We start from the raw sequence: 18,886 nt of genomic DNA on the forward strand, positions 1-18,886 counted from the left end.
AGAGGGAACTCTGAGGGTAGAAGTTCAATGTCTCTTGGTGCCACACTGGCAATACTAAGAGGCAACAGGCCCATTAGCAGGGAGGAGGGGTTCGGGCAACTGGCCCTGCTACTTGGCTGCCACCAGCTGTAAGTCAGAGCAAACCCCAAGGTCAGAAGTGGCCCAGACTCCAGCAGGCTTCTCCTAGGAGGAAACAGTTTGGGATTTAGCCCAGGCCCTTCAGATCCAGGTAGGGCAGTTAGCTTTCAGCTTATTTAGGGTGCAGTGGGGCTGGGGAGTATGGTGGGTGGGGAGAAGGGATTGCCTGCAAGTTGGTCAAAGAGCCAGGCCCAGGAGAAAGGCCTGGGCTGCCCCGTTCAGGAGCCCAGGAGAATGAGAGCAGCTGGACTTCCCCGGTCAACAGGGAAACAGTTGTCTCATTTCCAAGCCTCAGGGAAGGAAGAAAGAGGCAAAGGTGGTGTCTACAGGGTGAGCTGGAGCCCCCAGTGGCCCCGGAGGAATGAGGCATTGTGAAAACAGGGCCAGCTGCTGGTCGGGCTCTCTGACCCCAGACCTCGCCCTCCCGGATAATGACTCCCCAGGACTCACTTCTCCCAGGGCCATCCATCACCGCCCAGACACAAGCCATCACTCACTGCTTCTTCCTGGCCAGGAGCAAACACCCCTCCGTGCTGGGGCAACAGGCTCCCAAAGAATCCCTGATACTGTCTCTCCAGTTCCTGCTGACCCGACTCCAGGTAGTCACAGGAACCAGGTGATGGAAACCCTGACAGAGTCTTTGTTTGGGATCCCTCCCTTCCCCCACTGGCAGCAAGATCTCTGGACAGCCATTTGTTCTTCCCTGAGAAATTCCTCCTCCCTGACTTCAGGGAGCGGGCCTGGCAGAGCCAGAGTGGAAAATCAGTGAAGCTAATGGTGTAGCAATGCAGAACCGGAGCCAAGAACACAGCCTCGGAGTGGCTTTGCTGCGCTCGCCCCAGCTTGGTCAAGAGGGCCACGTGAGCGTCCTCACATTCTCTCACAGGCCGAGGGCTGGGTCCTCCCTCTCCAGCTCTGAACACTTGCAAACACCCCTTCCAGGCACTGGAGCCACCTCTCCAGGGGAAGTGGGACAGAGCTGATCCTCTGGGGAAACCTGTTATGAGCTTAGCACCTGGCAGATTTCTAGAGGCCTAAATCCTCCACCCTTGTTCTCAAGTGGGTCATCTGACAACACCTTTTGCTCCATGGAATTTCACTCGCCTTCTGGCAGGGGATGAAGAAACTCCTCTTACCATCCAGGGTGAATGAGAAGCAAACAAGTTCTTTTCATCATAAGAAATTATGCTGGAGATGGGGTGTGAGTAGGGGAGGGTCCTGCTTGTGTACCAAGGCAGCCTTGGGACACAGGACTACAGTCCAGTGTAGATGCTAGACTAGAGGTCTGATAGCGGAACAGAGGGTGTCCCACTACCGAACCTGTAGTACCTATTTGAGACTCTCCCTGCAGCCAGGCTGAAATGCACACCCATTTGGGCCAAAGGCAGCTGGAGATGCCCAGGGATGGAGGACCTGCAAGGGCCCTATGATTTGAGGCTAGGCAACGGCTCTGGCACCATGGACAGCCTCTTCCCCATAGGTGCAGGTTTCTGCAAAACACAGAGACAAAGCCCCACTTTGTGGTGCACACAGGGCATCCAGGGGGCTTGAGGCCAGAATGGAAACGTGCGGTTTTTCCATTAAGCACAACCTCTCCCCCCTCTAACAAGCCACCAGACTCCTTCAAATCTGGGTGGGTGGGAGGAGCTGTAAAACTCAGCCCATTAAATCACTTATGAGCTGCAGGTTTTCTGAGCACTGGGGTGTTTAACCCACAGTACTGCCGAAAAGGGGGCAGGACCCCCACCCCAACTGCCCGCAGTGTTGCACTCACTCACTGGCTTTCCCCACCAAGACTTGACTTATTGCAAAAGACAGACAAATGCACCCTCTGCAAGCTCAGAATGTTGGTGCTTATCATCTGAAACTGGCTTCAGTCTTTCCAAACAACTCCCTCACCACTCTCAAAGCCTGATCTGAAACAATCTGTAAGATCCCAAACCAAAGGAGGGAAGGAGAGGGGAGGGAGGCTGGTTTTCCTGGAACCCTTATTAAATCAACTTTCCAAGGACAGCCAGAAACTCCAGGCCCTCCCCAATCCCTCAGGAGCACTTGCAGACTGAGGGGCGTTGGCACTGCGCTCAGTGGGGAGGGGCTCCCGAGACACACACACACACACACACACCCACCCACCCACACACACCACACACACACACACACACGCACACACACAGTTAAAATCACAGCAAGGCCTTTTAAATGGGGAAAACTCAGTGTGAACAGGGTTTGGGGTGGTTTGCTCTCACCTTTTGGACACAGCCCTTAATACATATATTATAATGTGTTTTTTCTTTTTTTTAAAGACAGGGTTTTCTTCTGACACCCAGGCTGGAGTGCAGTGGCTTGATTATAGCTCACTGCAGCCTCAACTCCTGGGCTCAAGCAACTCTCAAGCAATTCTCCCATCTCAGCCTTCTGAATAGCTAGGACTGCTGATGTGTACCACGTTACCCGGCTAATTTTTAAAATTTTTAGAGATGGGGTCTTGCTATGTTGCCCAGGCTGGTCTGGAACTCCCAGGCTCATGCAATCCTCCTGCATCGGCCTCCCATAGTGCTGGGATTACAGGTGTGAGCCACTGTGCTCGCCCTATGATTTTTTCTTTTAAGACAACAGCAGCATTGGCCAGGCATGATGGCTCACACCTGTAATCCCAGCACTATGGGAGGCCGAGGTGGGCAGATCACGAGGTCAGGAGATCGAGACCATCCTGGCCAACATGGTGAAACCCCATCTCTACTAAATATACAAAAAAACTAGCTGGGCGTGGTGGCACGCGCCTGTAATCCCAGCTACTTGGGAGGCTAAGGCAGGAGAATTGCTTGAACCCAGGAGGTGGAGGTTGCAGTGAGCCAAGATCACGCCACTGCACTCCAGCCTGGCGACAGAGTGAGACTCCGTCTCAAATAAATAAATTAATTAATTAAAAATAGCAGCATTATTATTAAACAATCAGCAGGCCCAAGACTATGCAATATACTTTACACTTACAAGGTTCCTTACAGCTTACAAAGCATGAAGCCAGATCTCCCCTTAGAATGTTCTGGGCACAGCAGTTCTCTGTTCTGTCACAAAGCTCATGAGAGACAGGCTATGTGAAAGCACCACACTCACACTAAGACGGGGGCTTACTCCACCAAACGGAGACCCGGGGCTTCTTCTCCAAGTGCAGGGGCTTTCCGTTGCTGTGTCCCATGAAACAACATGCTCCTCGCCATGTGCCGTCTCCCCTGCAGGCCCAGGAAAAGGGACCCACAACGGCCATTGACTGCTCATGGCCTATGGACCAGGCAATGTCCTATGACCTCTGCAGACATGCTCATCTGATATTCACAATGACCTTATGAGCACACATTCATTATCAATATATTTTATAAAAGGGCACAAAAAGGAACTTTCCCAAGAGCCAACAGTCAGTAAGGTGTGGAGCCAAAATCAAAACCAGGGCAGTTCAAGGAAAATGTGTACCCACCTAGGCTTGCACATGAAGGTTCACAGCAGTTTTATTACAATAGCCCAAACTGTTAACCCAAATACAGGTGACCCAACAAATACGGGACTGACTGCAAACGGGCATGAGGGGAATTTTTGAGGGTGATAAAAATGTTTCATCTCTGATTGGGGTACTAGTTACACGGGACGTAGACATTTATCAAAACACGTCAAACTATGCACTTAAAACAGTTGTATTTTATAGTGGGTAAATTATACCTAAATTAAGTTGGCTTGGCCAGGTGTGGTGGCTCACACCTATAGTCCCAGCACTTTGGGAAGCCGAGGTGGGCGGATCACTTGAGGTCACGAGTTCAAGACCAACCTGGCCAACATGGTGAAACTCATCTCTACTAAAAATATAAAAATTAGCCAGGCATAGTGGTGAGCACCTCTAATTCCAGCTACTTAGGAGGCTGAGGCAGGAGAATCGCTTGAACCTGGGAGGCAGAGGTTGCAGTGAGCCAAGATCATGCCACTGTACTCTAGCTTGGGCAACAGAGCAAAACTCTGTCTCTTAAAACAAACAAACAAACAAACAAAAAAACCAGCTGATCTTAAACTCCTGGGCTCAAGTGATCCTCCCGCCTCTGCCTCCCACAGTACTGGGATTATGGGTGGGAGCCACTGTGACTTTGCCAATTAAGTTGATTTTTAAAAAATGGTCATTTAATGTCAGTCTTCCTGGGTACATGGATCCTAAGAGCCCCATCCACCTCTGTTACTCCCTTTCTTCTGTTCACAGGTCCAGTACTTTGTCCTCATCAAGATCTTCAGCCCCCAGGTTCCAGCCTCCACCTTGCCCCAGCAGCTTCCGTGAAGCCCCCTCCTCTACTAGCACCCCTCCCCTGGCCCTGAAGTTCCTTATACTCATCCTGTCGGGCTGGCTCACAAGCAGCCAGGCCCGAGATTCACATCTCCCTCCTTTCTTCTGCAAAAAAAAAGAAAGCACTTTAGGCTCCATTATAAATTCACATTCTCAAACCTCAACCAGGTCCTCGCTCCTCTTCCACTCTACTTTATCGCTGTCTAAAATTAGCGGATTCAAATCTCAACTCCCCTCAAACCTCCCACTCTGACTCACTCCCTTTACACTCTCATCTCAGTCTCCAGCTGCCCACAGTTGATACCCAACCTACTTAAACCCACAGATGCTATTGCTGTAGTGTCTTTACTACTTTTTCCTTCCTCTGTCATCTCCCAGTCCCCATCCTGCTCAGTACCTGCACTTCCTCTAGCCAGACACTCAAAATAACCTTCAACCTCATCCTTCTGGCAGCAGCAGTGGCAGCAATAGCAACTGTTAACACCTTACACGGAAGGGCTTCATCTGGATTACCCCACTTAACCCTTTATTATTTATCCCTGTTTTACAGATGAGCAAACTGTGACATACGGTGTTTGAGTAGTTTGTTGAAGTAAATAATGCAGCTATCAAGCGGCAGAGCCGGATGCAAACACAGGTGCACCTCACTCTTTCCTCCTAGCCATCCACAGTTGAGCTGCCAAATTAACTTTCTGAAAGCTGTTCGTGTCACTACTTGCTCAAAACTTTTCAAGTTTCCCAGCATCTACCCATTTAAGTCTCGTTTTCTTTTCTTGTTTTTGTTTTTTTTTTTTTGAGACAGAGTCTCACTCTGTCACCCAGCTGAAGTGAAGTGGTGTAATCATGGCTCACTGCAACCTCTACCTCCCAGATTCAAGTGATCCTCCCACCTCAGCCTCCCTAACAGTTGGGACTACAAGCATGTGCCACCACACCTGGCTAATTTTTCTATTTTTTGTAGACACAGGGTCTCATCATGTTGCCCAGGCTGGTCTCAAACTTCTTGGCTCAAGCAATCCTCCTGCCTCGGCTTCCCAAAGTGTTGGGATTACCAGCATAATCCATACCTGGCCTAAGTATAGTTTTCTTTTTCTTTTTTGAGACGGAGTCTCGCTCTGTCACCCAGGCTGGAGTGCAGTGGCATGATCTTGGCTCACTGCAAGCTCTGCCTGCCGGGTTCACACCATTCTCCTGCCTCAGCTGGAGACTGGAGCTGGAGTAGCTGGGACTACAGGCGCCCGCCACCACGCCCGGCTAATTTTTTTGTATTTTTAATAGAGATGGGGTTTCACCGTGTTAGGCAGGATGGTCTCGAACCCCTGACCTTGTGATCCGCCCGCCTCAGCCTCCCAAAGTGCTGGGATTACAGGCGTGAGCCACCGTGCCCGGCCCTAAGTATAGTTTTCTTAGCAGGGCATTAAGCCTTCCATATGCTAACTCAATCCAATTTTTCCAAGTGTTGCTTCCCAGAGCTACCTACTCACCAGCCAAACCGTTCTCCATAAACCATATACATGCTGCCTCTGAACCTCATGCTGTTCAACCTGGAGGGCCCTTTATTTTTCCCGTTCTGAACTCAAGCCCATCTCAGGTGCTCTCTGCTCCCCTCTTCCACTGCATTCCCACCACCTCTGGTTGTAACTTCACTGGGTGGTTTAAACACAGTCTGTCTTGTGTTACTTATCCCTGTACTTGCCCATCCCCTCCTGACCATAAACTCCCTGTGGGCAGACACAGTCTCTCCCACTTTGGGTCTCCACCGTGCTCCAGCTCAGACCTTGCCTTCGGTTCTGTTACTGACAGCAACATGAATATGCCTGCTCTAGCCACTGTACCTTCTATAAAGTCTCACACAACTTTCCCTGTTCATCCCCAACTCCATCCAGAGGACACATATTCTTACCCATCACTCATCATTCAAACGAGTTCCTGACCAGCTGAGTGGCAGCCTTTTGCACACAGCCACCCCATCACGTACACCTCCAACCTTTCACCCACTGTGTGTTAACCTTCTCTGTGTGACCAGCCACTGAGTCACGAACCACACTATCCTCCGGCAGCAGAAATGCTCATACATTAGTTTTCAAAGTCCCGCGAAAGCCACCAGGTATGCTGTACCTGTAATCTCCCAAGAGGCCTTTTCACAGCTCACACAGATCCCAAGAATGGTGGGGTAAGTCCTTCCTGTTACCGATGATGGCGCTGAATTTCCAACACGCCATAGGTCTCCATGCCCCTTCATGCTTCCTGGGTCTCAATCACTTCAAAACCCCTCTAACAGTACCTATCCAAAGCAAACCGCTTGGCAGGCCCCCAAACAGAACCTGTGAGACACAGTTAAGGATAGGAAAATGCAGGCATGGAGCCACGACTGCTGACCCTTATAGAAGATGTGCCTTTTTTTCACCCAGGCTGGAGCGCAGTAGTGCAATCATAATTCACTGCAGCCTCAACTCTTAGGATCATGCAATCTTCCCATCTCAGCCTCCTGAATAGCAAGTAGCTGGGACTAGCAGCGTGCTCTACCACACCCAGTTAATTTCCTTTTTTTTGTAGAGATGGGGTCTCGCTATATTGCCTAGGCTGATCTTGAACTCCCGGCCTCAAGTGATCCTCTTGCCTTAGCCCCCCAGAGTGCTGAGGTTACATGTGTGACCCACCATGCCTGGCAAAGATGTGGCCTTGCAACAATTTTCTAGAAGCCAAAGGTCTTTAGCAAGCTCTCACCTCCTACAACATCCCCTGTACTCCGACCCAAGTTCTACACGCAAATTCAAAGGTCATTCTCTCCCCACTGCACCACAAGCTGCATTTTATACATCACGTATGTTAAAGTGTGACACTAGGGTCCTAATCAGATATTCTTTCTTCAGAAAGAGGAAAGCATAAATTACCCCCTACAAACATGTCATCCCAGGTAAATGGATGTCACCAGCCTTCATGACCCCAACCTCTGATGAAGTCAGTTATGTTTATAACCAGACCAGAACCAACCCAGATATCTTGAGAGTTTCTCCTACAGGAAGGGAGTTCTTTGCTCCACCTGGGAAGGAGCCTTCCCTGTTGACCACATCACCTGCAACCACATCATCTCCCTCCCAGCCCATCCTGTTCCCAAGGCCCAGGAGTCCAGGCTGCCCCCAGCCAGCACCTTACCTTGTTCAGGCAAGGTTGGGGATGGCCTAGCGGTGCAGAGTGTGGCTGTGACCAGCACAGCCCAGAAGAGGAGGCACTTCCAGCTCCACATCCCAGTTCTGCAGTTAGAGTTTGGTGACAAGGCTCCACATCTCCATGGATACTCCACAGTGAGCTCAATCCTCCTTTTCAAACTGACCCTGAGGAAAGGAAAAAAACCCCAAAAGTTAGGAGGGTCTAGGTAGGGGAGGGGAAAGGAGAAACAGAAGGTAAAGCATGCCATGTGGTAGCTGCTTTAAGTGTGGACTTACTAAGGCGTCCAGAAGAAAATTGTGAAGCTACCCCAACAATGAATTAGATCATAGGTCCTGACTGGGTGTGGTGGTGCACCCTGTAATCCCAGCACTTTGGGAGGCTGAGGCGGGAGGATCACTTGAGGCCAGGAGTTTGAGACCAGCCTGGCCATGGCGAAACCCCGTCTCTACTAAAAATACAAAAATTACCCAGGCGTGGTGGCGCGCACCTGTAGTCTCAGTTACTTCAGAGGCTGAGGCAGGAGAATTGCTTGAACCCGGGAGGGGAAGGATGCAGTGAGCTGAGACTGCACCACTGCACTCCAACCTGGGTGACAGAGCGAGATTCTGCTCAAAAAGAGAGGTTATAGGTCTTAATTGGACAGAGGGATGCTTTAGTTCAATTCTACAGCTGTGTTTTGAGTGCAGATTATGTGCAAGCCTGGGAATATCATCATGAGGTTTTCCAAGGTATCAACTTCAAGGTAGTATGTGCTACAAAGTGAATGGTCTCATGAAAGTCCCAAATAGTTCTGCCCTTTTGTGGGAAACAGTTTTACAAAGTGTGCTACAATTGCAGGAGGCTTGAGTATGCCGATGGCTCCCCAGCATAAGACTTCACTCTGCCCAGGCCAGGTGCGGTGGCTCACACCTGCAATCCCAGCACTTCGGGAGGCTAAGGTGGGCAGATCATTTGAGGTCAGGAGTTCGAGACCAACCTGGCCAACATGGTGAAATCCCATCTCTACTAAAAATACAAAAATTAGCTGGGCATAGCGGTACACACCTGTAATCCCAGCTACTCAAGAGGTTGAGACAGGAGAATTGCTTGAACTCAGGAGGTAGAGGTTGCAGTGAGCCGAGATCGCGGCACTGCACTACAGCCTAGGTGACAAAGTGAGACTCTGTCTCAAAAAATTTAAAAAAAAAATTTAAAAAAGACCACTCCATCTAGGGCCAACCAGTCCCTCTGGTGAGAAATAAGGGGCAATGAAGAAGCATGGAACAAGCTAAGGACCAGTAAATGGAAGCCAAGTACAGAGATAACTAGTTAGTAGCTGCTGGACTCGATGCTCAACTCCCCGACCTATGCAATGAAGCAGCTGAAATAAATGACTGCCTGGGTACTTTCTTTTTGTCTCTAAAGTTGTATGAATCACATCCATAGTTCTACCAGCCTCCCTTGCAGAGAGAAGAAAACCCTCACCAGCTACTTACAAAGAGCCTAAGAGTGTGGAGCCAGGAGGGATCCAGTTCTCCCTGATGCTGGAAGGTGACAAGTGATGTCTGACGGATATGAGTCCAGAAGTTGCAGGGGGCAAGGGGGCCTGGGAGGTCCCACTGCAGAATCAAGGTCTATCGCAAGCACTGAGTCAAAGATGGCTCACACTGGCCCCAGTTAAAAGAACAGCATCTGCAGCCCTTTACCCTTCTCAGGTCTGGAGGGGTAAAACTTAAAACTCCCCAGGGTCTTAAAGAACGGATCATAGCTGTTAACATTTACCAAGTGACAAGACTTTCTGGGCACTGTCAGGGCTACGTGGGGGTGACCATCTCTATTTTCCAGGTGGCTTCTGTCCTAAATGCTCCAGGGAGCCATCCAAGTTATTCAGAGAATCTACTTCCCCGGAACATGCCCTAATGTGGTACTTCAGCCCTGCCTCCCCCGAGCCAGGCAGGGCCCCTCGCAAGTGAGTCAGTGCTGGCTGGCAGAAAAGCCCCTGGATTCTTGGCTTCGTTCACATGTGCTTGGCCAGCGGGATACACATGCCACACCACTAGCTCCCTCCCAAGGCTTACTAAAATGTTTTAATGATTTCAAATCAAAAGAGAAGTCAACATTTCTCTTTCATTTTTCTACATTTATGAAAGGAATCAGAAAAGAGAAAAATGAATACTGAACACCCACTATGTACCAAGAATGACCTAAGTAGAATTAATTTAGAACTATAGTGAGGAATTAATTCATTCCTCACTATAAACTTATGGGGGATAAGTTTTATTATTCCTTTTAAGCAATGGAGAAACTGAGGCTCAAAGAGGTTAAGTACTTTACTCAAGGAAATGTAGCTAGCATGTAATAGTGCCTCAAGGTTTTTGGATATTAGAGGACAGGGTGGGACAAAGTAAATAAGGGATTGATCACGCCTGACTCCATCTGAGGCAAACTCAATTTATCCAAACCAAGTAGATAAGGGTAAATCCAAGGTAACTCTGGGAACAAAAGAGCCTTGATTTGCAGTTCCATTGGTCAAAAGATAGACCTTTGTGCCAGGGCATGGTGGCTCACACCTACAATCCCAGGACTTTGGGAGGCTGAGGCGGGCGTATCACCTGAGGTGGGGAGTTGAGACCAGACTGGCCAACATGGTGAAATTCCTTGTCTACTAAAAATACAAAAATTAGCTGGGTGTGGTGGTGCATGCCTGTAATCCCAGCTACTCAGGAGGCTAACGCACGAGAATTGCTTGAATCCGGGAGGTGGAGGTTGCAGTGAGCCGAGATTGCATCACTGCACTCCAGACTGGGTGACGGAGTGAGACTCTGTCCCAAAACTAACTAAAAGAAAGACCCTTGGAAGCAGACCACAGATGAGCCCTCTAGGACACTGCATGGGGCACATTCCCAGAGCTGGGATAGAAGCAGTGCTTGCCAGAGGATGCCCCTAAACCCATATTCCACATCTTACTACATCCCAAAAATACACCTGATGCAGGCCTGTCACCCAGAAACGCACACCTGACCAAGAAAACCCAGGTCCCATGGTAAGTGTCAGAATACTGAACAAGTTCTCAGGTTCCAATGGGAAAGAGTGGTGTCATGTTGAGGTGGTTAAGCTTGCTTCGACTTGGCCACTCTGTCCCCAGAAAAGCCTGCCGCCTCCTCCCAGGTGTGGGCTGGCTGCAGACTGCCCTCTCTCAGCTCCCTGGTCAATGCACTTCGAATTCATCTGCCAGCTTCCCTCTTGTTCTTTCCCAAAAAAGGTACAAAAAGTCTCTTCCTATCCTACCCCTCTGGCCCTCAAGTTTGACATCTGTAAAACAAGGATGTTAAGAAAGCCTGGCCTCCTGGCACCAACTCCTGGAATAAGAAGTGGGCATACACCCCATGCCACCCACCTGCAAAAAACACAGTGACACAGGCCACTAGTCCAACATGCTGTCTGGGACCCTGCCACCTCCTCCTTCACCTCAGTTTCTCATTCTACTAATTAATGAATTTTTCCAATCCCTTAGGAACAACTTCCTTCCTTCACTGCTTGACAGATGTGACCTGCAGCCTTGCAGGTGTACACAGCAGCTTCCTCCAAGACCCTGCAGCTGGTTCCCCCTGCCCCATCTCTCCAATTATCAGCCAGGCTCCTGGGATTCATGCCTGCATGCAGAGGTCCTCGGTGGGGAGCAGAGAGGGGGCACATCTCAGTTTCCCACTCATTGGAGAGGGCTGAAATACTTGCCTTGCCTCCATCACAGGTGGTTATGAAAACTGAATGGGCTGCATGGGTGAAAGTGCCTGCTGTCTTCTCACTGGAGTACCGATCCAACATAAAGGGTGGACAGTGTCTGGTGAGACAGCAGGGGCTGGACGGACCACGTGACCTTGAAGCTCTCCCACTTCTAAGAGAAAAACCTATGAATGTCAGATCTCCTTGTCCAAAAATTATGTAAGGAAAACTAGCTGACGAATTCATGGCCAAATCTTTTTATTCTTTCTGAGACAGAGTGTTGCTCTGTCACCCAAGCTAGAGTGCAGTGGCACGATCTCAACTCACTACAACCTCCATCCCCCAGACTCAAGTGATCTCCCACCTCAGCCTCCCGAGTAGCTGGGCTAATTTTCTGTATATTAAAAATGGGTCTCACCATGTTGCCCATGCTGGTAATGAACTCCTGGGCTCAAGAGATCCACCTACAGTGGCCTCCCAAAGTGCTGGGATTACAGGCATGAGCCACCACACCCAGCCTGGGTCTTTTTATTCTTGTCCACTGGAGACAGTATGAATTCACACCCTTCCACTTATGATCTTGCCACCCTGGGACAGTCACTTAACCGTTCTAAGCCTCAGTTTCCCACCTAGAGGAAGCTACATCACAGGTGATTACGAGGCTCAAATGGGTGGTGTGGGTGACTGTGCCCATTCTCTCCTCTCTAAAGTACCAACCAAATGTAAAGAATTATGTATTTGTATTTTAGATATAATATTAAGATATTTATAATTCTCTTTGTGTAGTGCTTTGAGTCACTCCTTAATAGCACTCTCAGGAGATTTGGTAATTGGCAGCAGAAGGACAGGAACTTCCAACCTTTCCAAAGGCATTTCTCACTCTCCATCTTCATGTCTTATATTCTAGACTTGTGGCCCACATGGTGGCCACTGCACACTTGAAATGTGGCTGGTGCTAACAGATATGCTAGAAGTAAAAAGTATACACCACATCTTAAGCACTTGTTATAAAAAAATGTAAAGTATCTCATCAATAATTTCTATACTGATTACATGTTCAAATGATAACATTTTGGAAATATAGTTACATTAAATAAAATCTAAACAAACAAGTTGATTAAAAAACAAATTTTGGCCAGGCACAGTGGCTCACGCCTGTAATCCCAGCACTTTGGGAGGCTGAGGTTGGCGAATCACAAGGTCAAGAGGTCGACACCACCCTGGCCAACATGCTGAAACCCCGTCTCTACTAAAAATACAAAAATTAGCTGGGTGCGGTGGCGCACGCCTGTAGTCCCAGCTACTCAGGAGGCTGAGGCAGGAGAATCCCTTGAACCCGGGAGGCAGAGGTTGCAGTGAGCCGAGATTGCGCCACTGCACTCCAGCCTGGCAACAAAGCGAGACTCCGTCTCAAAAAAAAAAAATTTTTTTTACCTATTTCTTTCTTTTAACTTAATTTCCAATGTGGCTTCTAGAAAATCTCAACGTACACATAGCTCACGTTATAATGTTACATTTCTTTCTTCCTTTCTTTTTTTCTTTGAGACGGAGTCTTGCTCCGTCACTCAGGCTGGAGTTGCAGTGGCGCAATCTTGGCTCAACCTCCGCAACCTCTGCCTCCCGGGTTCAAACGATTCTCCTGCCTCCCAAGTAGCTGGGATTACAGACATGAGCCACCAAGCCTGGCTAATTTTTTTATTTTTAGTAGAAACAGGGTTTCACCATGTTGGCCAGGCTGGTCTTGAACTTCTGACCTCAGGTGATCCACCTGCCTTTGCCTCCCAAAGGGCTGGGATTACAGGCATGAGCCACTGTGCCCGGGTTTTTTTTTTTTTTTTTTAAACAGGATCTTCCTCTGTCCCCCAGGCTGGAGTGCAGTGGTGCAATCACAGCTTATTGCAGCCTCTGCCTCCTAGGCTCAAGTGATCCTCCCACCTCAGCCTCCTGAATAGCTGGGACTACCAGTAAGCATGAGCATACTCATCTAATTTGTGTATTTTTTGGTAGACACAGGGTCTCACCATGTTGTCCAGGCTCATCTCCATGTCATGGGCTCAAGCAATCCACCTGCCTTGGCCTCCCAAAGTGCTGGGATTACAGGCGTGAGCCACTGTGCCCAGCTGCTCGTGTTCTATTTCTATAGGGCGCCACAGCTCGAAGCAACATCCATGCCTCTGTGCAAGACTTTCTTCATGCCATTCCTTGTTCTGCAACGGGCCAGGCCTTCCCTTTTCTCTGAACCCCATCTTAAGAAGCTGTTTCTTCCATAAGACTTTCTTGGGCCTTCTAGCTGGAGAACTTCATTCCTCCAAATTTGCAAACCACATTACTAGCCCCTCTCACATGGCACTTAGGTCATATTATATGATTGTTATTTATGTTCTTCATTCTCTTCTCTCCCCACGAAACTGCAGGTTCCTTCAGAACAGGGTCTGTGCCTCCCTAACCTTTGCTAACACCCTCAGCACCTAGTATGTACACAGGAGATGCCAACATGTTTGTTAACTGGATAAGTAAGTGAATGAAGAAAAAAAAGGGCTGATGAAAAGAAACTGATACAGATACTCCTCCAGAAAAAGAGGCTGAGACTATCAGAGAAAAGCAATTAGCTAGTACCCCTTGTTAACCAGCCAAACTCTAGTCCAAAGAACCCTGAGAAAATTTCTGGACAACTTGGTTCTTCAGAATTGAGGAAGTAACACCAAAACATTAATCCCTTCAGATGAGAATAAGACTTATTTCTTCCCCAAAGTGACCATTCTCTACTCACATGTTGAGAGGGCAAGGGGCAAGTACTTAATAAACATATGGAAAAAGTTACTCAGCTCAGCTTGCTGAATTTTAGTTGGTCCAATGGAAATGCTAATTTTTTGAGTCTCTGTTAAAAAAAAAAAAAGTGTCTAAATGTCCTTGGAAGTAAGAGACATATAAAAAATTAGCAATAAGTGGCCAGGCACAGTGGCTTACACCTGTAATCCCAGCATTTTGGGAGGCCGAGACCAGCGGATTGCTTGAGGTCAGAAGTTCAAGGCCAGCCTGGCCAACATGGTGAAACACCATCTCTACTAAAAACACAAAAAATTAGCCGGGCGTGGTGGCGCATGCTTGCAATCCCAGCTACTAGGGAGGCTGGGGCAGGAGAATCGCTTGAACCGGAAGGCGGAGGTTGCAGTGACCTGAGATAGTGCCACAGCACTCCAGCCTGGGCAACAGAGCGAGACTATCTCAAAAAAAAAAAAAAAAAAGCAATAAGTGAAACACGGACTGCTGCACATAATCTAGAAAACCTTGCTCTTGAAGACAGGATGTACTATGAGTGGAACCCCACCAAATTCTTGGGATAGTTCATCCAGGCGAGGGCTATTAAATGGGGGAGAGGGCCCTAAACATGGTTTCTTTCATTGCAAGGGAGAGATAAATGGTGGCGAGGAGAGAATTTCTGTTTAAAGTAGATGCAACCTTAGGAGGAAAAACAAATATCCTAGCCCAAGTCTGACATTTCATCCTTTCTGGAAACACCAGAATCTTCTCTAAAGCTCTGCATCTGGGCTCTCACTAGTCCCTGGTGCGTTCAGGCCTTTTACAAAGCTCCGGGGAAGACAAATGTAAGACACAAATTTCCCAGGAGGAAATTAAACTCAAGTGATGTGAGGCCCTTTCAGAATAAGACATTTGAATCAATTCTAACTCCTTTTCCTCCAGCAGCAACAGGCTCAAACTTTGCTAGGATGTTCTGTAACTAACAGCCATTTTGACAAAAGACACTTTAGAAACGGAGGCAAGAAAAAAGCCTTTGTAGAAGCCGGCTGCTAAACCCCCAAGTTCATACCAGCAAATCTCTCATTTTAGGAGTCTTGTTTCAGGTCAATACTGAAAACAAAGAACACACCACTAAAAGCAAAACCCATGGATTTTCCTTGGTCTCTAAGGCTTGAATCTGCCTACCCAGTGTTCAATTCAATTTTCTTGCCCTCTGGAGTCCACCAGGGATAAAGCTAGCCCAGCCTGAGGGATGCACCGATGTATCTAATCCTCTGCCCCTAGGGAGTGGGGGACACTTCTCCATTTCTTCCTGAGCCTTTGCTTCCCTTGCTATCAAAGGGCCACCTAATGGAACTTTCTAACATCCTCCATGGCCAGAGGCCAAGAAAAAGAAGCACCCTAAGATTGTTCAAGTGGTGCCCACTCTGGCCTGAATCCCCATTGGGAAAAATACCTCGAAAATGAGCATTTCTGCAGGCATGTTTGGAAAAGCAGGCAGTGAAGTACGAAGTCCAAGTGGCTCTCAATCTGGATGAACCTCATTAAAAAGCTGACACTCAGCTATGACTAAGAGTAAATGCAACAGATATTTCAAGCAGCTCGTCAATGATGCAGTTCATAACCCTCTCAGCTGGAGTCAGGCCCCAGCAGCCTCCCGGTCCCCAAAACCCCTGCACTCGGAGGGTCGGGGCAGCCCCGGAGCTTCTCCTAACCCACCGGGGGGTAGGATATGTAAACAAGTCATTAGGGAGACAGGCCATCGGCAAAGACGGCCGGCAATAGCAGAGGCTGCTGAACCTCGGTCACCGAGAGGAAGGTGGATGACCCGGGCGTGGGGGTGATTAACCAGACCAAGGCGCGTCCCACGGGGCCCTGCTACTTCGCTTTTAAACAAGCCTCAGGGAGGAAACCGGGAGCCCGGGCCAAGGGAGGAAAATGGCCACTTTCTGCTAAACAGTCTCAAGGCTAGATAGTATTCCAAAAAAAGCGCTGGTCCGGAGGTGCAAAGGGTAGGGCACATCTGCAGAGGAAACAGTCACCTTAATTACCACGTCTAGAGAAAGTGCGATTTCATTACAGCTTCCAAAACTACCGCCCAAAGAAGGAAACCAGAGAAGTGTTTTCAATTTGAAAGAGGCTGGAAAGAAGCGGGTGGGAGACCGACTCTCCCCACCCTCCCGCAACTTTGGACCACAAGGCGCTTTGCTGCCTCAAAGACTATTACCAAACACAACTCGAAAATCCAACCCCCGCTTTCAAACCTGTAGCCGTTATTTAAACGGTAAAACGCCCCACTTTAGTTTCCGGGGGATGCGGCCCAAATCAGTCCTTAAAAACACACAGGGAGCGCCTCTGGCAGCAGCCGCCCACGCCCCCGGCCCTGCGCACCGGGCTTGCTCCGGGAGGGGCGCGTGACGCCACCGCGGGGCGGCCCAGAGAGGACCGCGGGCTCCGGGCAGGGCAGGCGCTCCCGCAGCTCCAGCTATAACACAAGGGAGAGAAAGCAACGCTTTGGTTCCAGAAACTTCCATCGTCAAGGCCAGTTCTGGCCAGACGCACAGCCAAAGAGCCCCCCTAGTCTAGCGGATGGACCGTTCGCGACTGGCACCCCCTAAAACCTTGGCCCCATCTCCCAAGATGCCTCTTTTCTGCGCAATCCAGAAAGCACCCCGACCGCCGCCATCCACCAGCGGCGGCGAATAACTTGGTGAGATCTTAAGTAACTCGGGATCCGAGGGAACTTTCTTTTCTCCCCCGAATCTCAACGCCGCATCTCCAAGTCTCCAGAAATGTTAAGGAGGGAGGTGGTCAAGACAGGCTGAAGAATCTGAGTTTTAATTTGGGGGAGGGGGAGGGGAGGAAGAGGGAAGTTAATAATGCGGCTGCGGTGTACCCGTGTGGGGTGAAACGGAACCAGATGCGGCTGCTACATCTGGAAAATGGGGGTGGGGGAGTGCTGGGGGAGAAAGGCACCGTGGTAATGTTTTTCAAACGGGCTGATAGCTTCTGGGCCCAGAACAAGAAACAGGCTTCACACCCCCCCCCCGCCCCCGCCCCACCGCCACCACCAAAAAAGTGTCTGGCTGCCTCATAGGGGGTGTGCGTTCTATATGAACCCCATCTACAAGGTCCATAAAATTCCTCTGCAAACATGGGTCGTAGCCTTACTTTTCTCCCAATCCCAGACATAACGGTAGGGGAAGCGGGGTACAGGGTCCAGAGAAGCATACGCATCGCTGCCGAGTGAACCGCACCAGACAAAAACCCTCATCCCTTCCCCCACCTCCAGAACCAGATTGGGACCGAACGGTCCTTCCGCCCCCGTCCCATACCTCGGCTTAAAGACAGTGGGTCGTCCTCCCGTTCCCCAAACTTCCGACCCTTTCAGAGACCGTCCAAGTCATAAGATCACTCCTTCTGGAAAGGGGAGTCGTTTTTCGCTCTCAGCTCAAGCAGATTCAGCCATTTGGTGACGACACCTCCTTAAAACCTATTCCAAGAGAAGCTAACCTAGCCCTTCACGTCCTCCGCAGTTCATCCCTCACCCCATCCGACCCCAACCCGGACGCCAGGCTTTCCCGAGGGTGGAAAAGGACTTAGGAATGTCCCGGATTTTTAGCGTTGAGCCCAAAGCTACCTGCTGAATTGGGGGTGAATCCCCAAAAGGGGACCAAAAAGAGATGGAGTGGAATGCAACACACACGTAACACACACAACGCACCCCACCTCGCCGCCCACTCCCGCCCTCCTCCCCAGTCCAGGAAACCGCGGGCCTCGCCGCCTTCGCCCCGGGCCTGTCCCTCCCGCGACTCACCGAGGAGCCGCCGCCGCCTCGCCAGCTCCCGAGCGCGAGTTGGAGGAAAAGTTGGGCGGCGGGAAGAGCGGCGGGACGAGCGCAGGGAGGGGGCGCAGGAGACGCGGGCGGAGGGAAGGGAGGAGAGACCCAAGGGGGGCGCGGATAGCCCGGGAGGGAGCTAGGAGGTGAAAGGGGCGGGCGGCGAGCGGAGGGAGGCGCCGGCCCCGGCTGGGCTGCGGCGGGCAAAGCGCGCAGCCAGGAGGCTCCGGCGCCTGGGGCCGCTCGGGACGCCAAGCCCGCCCCAGATCCGGGGGGCGCCGCGGCTCTTACCTCGCTCGGCGTGGAGGTTCCGCCTCGGGAGAGTCCGCTGTGGCTTGTGCGAGCGGGCGTGTGCCCGTGTCCCCGGCTCCGGCCCGCCGCCCCCGGGCTCTGTTCGGGTCCTGGCGGGGTCGCAAGAGCTCCGCGGCCGGCGCTCGACTCCCGGCGGCGCTCGGTGATCGGCGCCTCCAGCCCGGGCGGGAACAATGGAGCCGGAGCTGGTGCCCCGGAGGCGGGGCGGGGGGAGGGCTCCCGTCCGCCGCCCGGGGTCTCCAGACCTTGTGCCCCCCTTCTCCAGAACGCAGCGGCGGCGCCTCACTTTCCTTGCAGACCGGGCTCCATCGCCCTGCGGAGGCCCCGGCGCCGCGGCGTGCCCGACTGCAGCACGGGTACCGTGCGCCCTGCGGGGCGCCCCGAGCTCGGACCGGAGAAAAGTCCTCGGGTTCCGCGGCTTTTCAAGCAGCTGCGCGCTCGCGACCGGGGAAGGCGAGGTCGCCGCAATGCGCTACAAGGAGTCTCGGTCCCGTCCGGACGTGGCCGCCCAGCTCCCGGCACAGCCCGGGTTCCTGCGCGCGCTGCGACTGCACCGGCGTCCTGGCTCCCACTCGCTGCCGCTCGCCGCCGAGGACGCCGCGCCTGTGGCCGCAGGAGCGCTTCGAGCGCTATGCGCCAGTGAGGCG

The 18,886-nt window shown here is 50.9% G+C and overlaps 1 protein-coding gene across 21 annotated transcripts in view; it reads right to left on the reverse strand.

Annotated features, from left to right (window-relative positions):
• FGFR1 (fibroblast growth factor receptor 1) overlaps nt 1-18,357 on the reverse strand; it is a 56,286-nt gene extending 37,929 nt beyond the window's left edge. For 11 of the 21 annotated variants that reach the window (XM_054560998.2, XM_063726346.1, XM_054560997.2 and 8 more), the window contains exons 1-3: nt 18,219-18,357; nt 17,425-17,582; nt 7,613-7,791 (exon numbers count right to left, since the gene is read on the reverse strand). In XM_054560998.2, the coding sequence (XP_054416973.2) occupies nt 7,613-7,703 (91 nt within the window). In that variant the 5' untranslated portion in view covers nt 7,704-7,791; nt 17,425-17,582; nt 18,219-18,357. 21 annotated transcript variants of the gene reach the window in all.
• Between the last annotated feature and the right edge of the window lie 529 nt (nt 18,358-18,886).

This window comes from Pongo abelii, chromosome 7 (genome assembly GCF_028885655.2).
Source record: "Pongo abelii isolate AG06213 chromosome 7, NHGRI_mPonAbe1-v2.0_pri, whole genome shotgun sequence".
In the NCBI taxonomy this organism is placed as follows: domain Eukaryota; kingdom Metazoa; phylum Chordata; class Mammalia; order Primates; family Hominidae; genus Pongo; species Pongo abelii.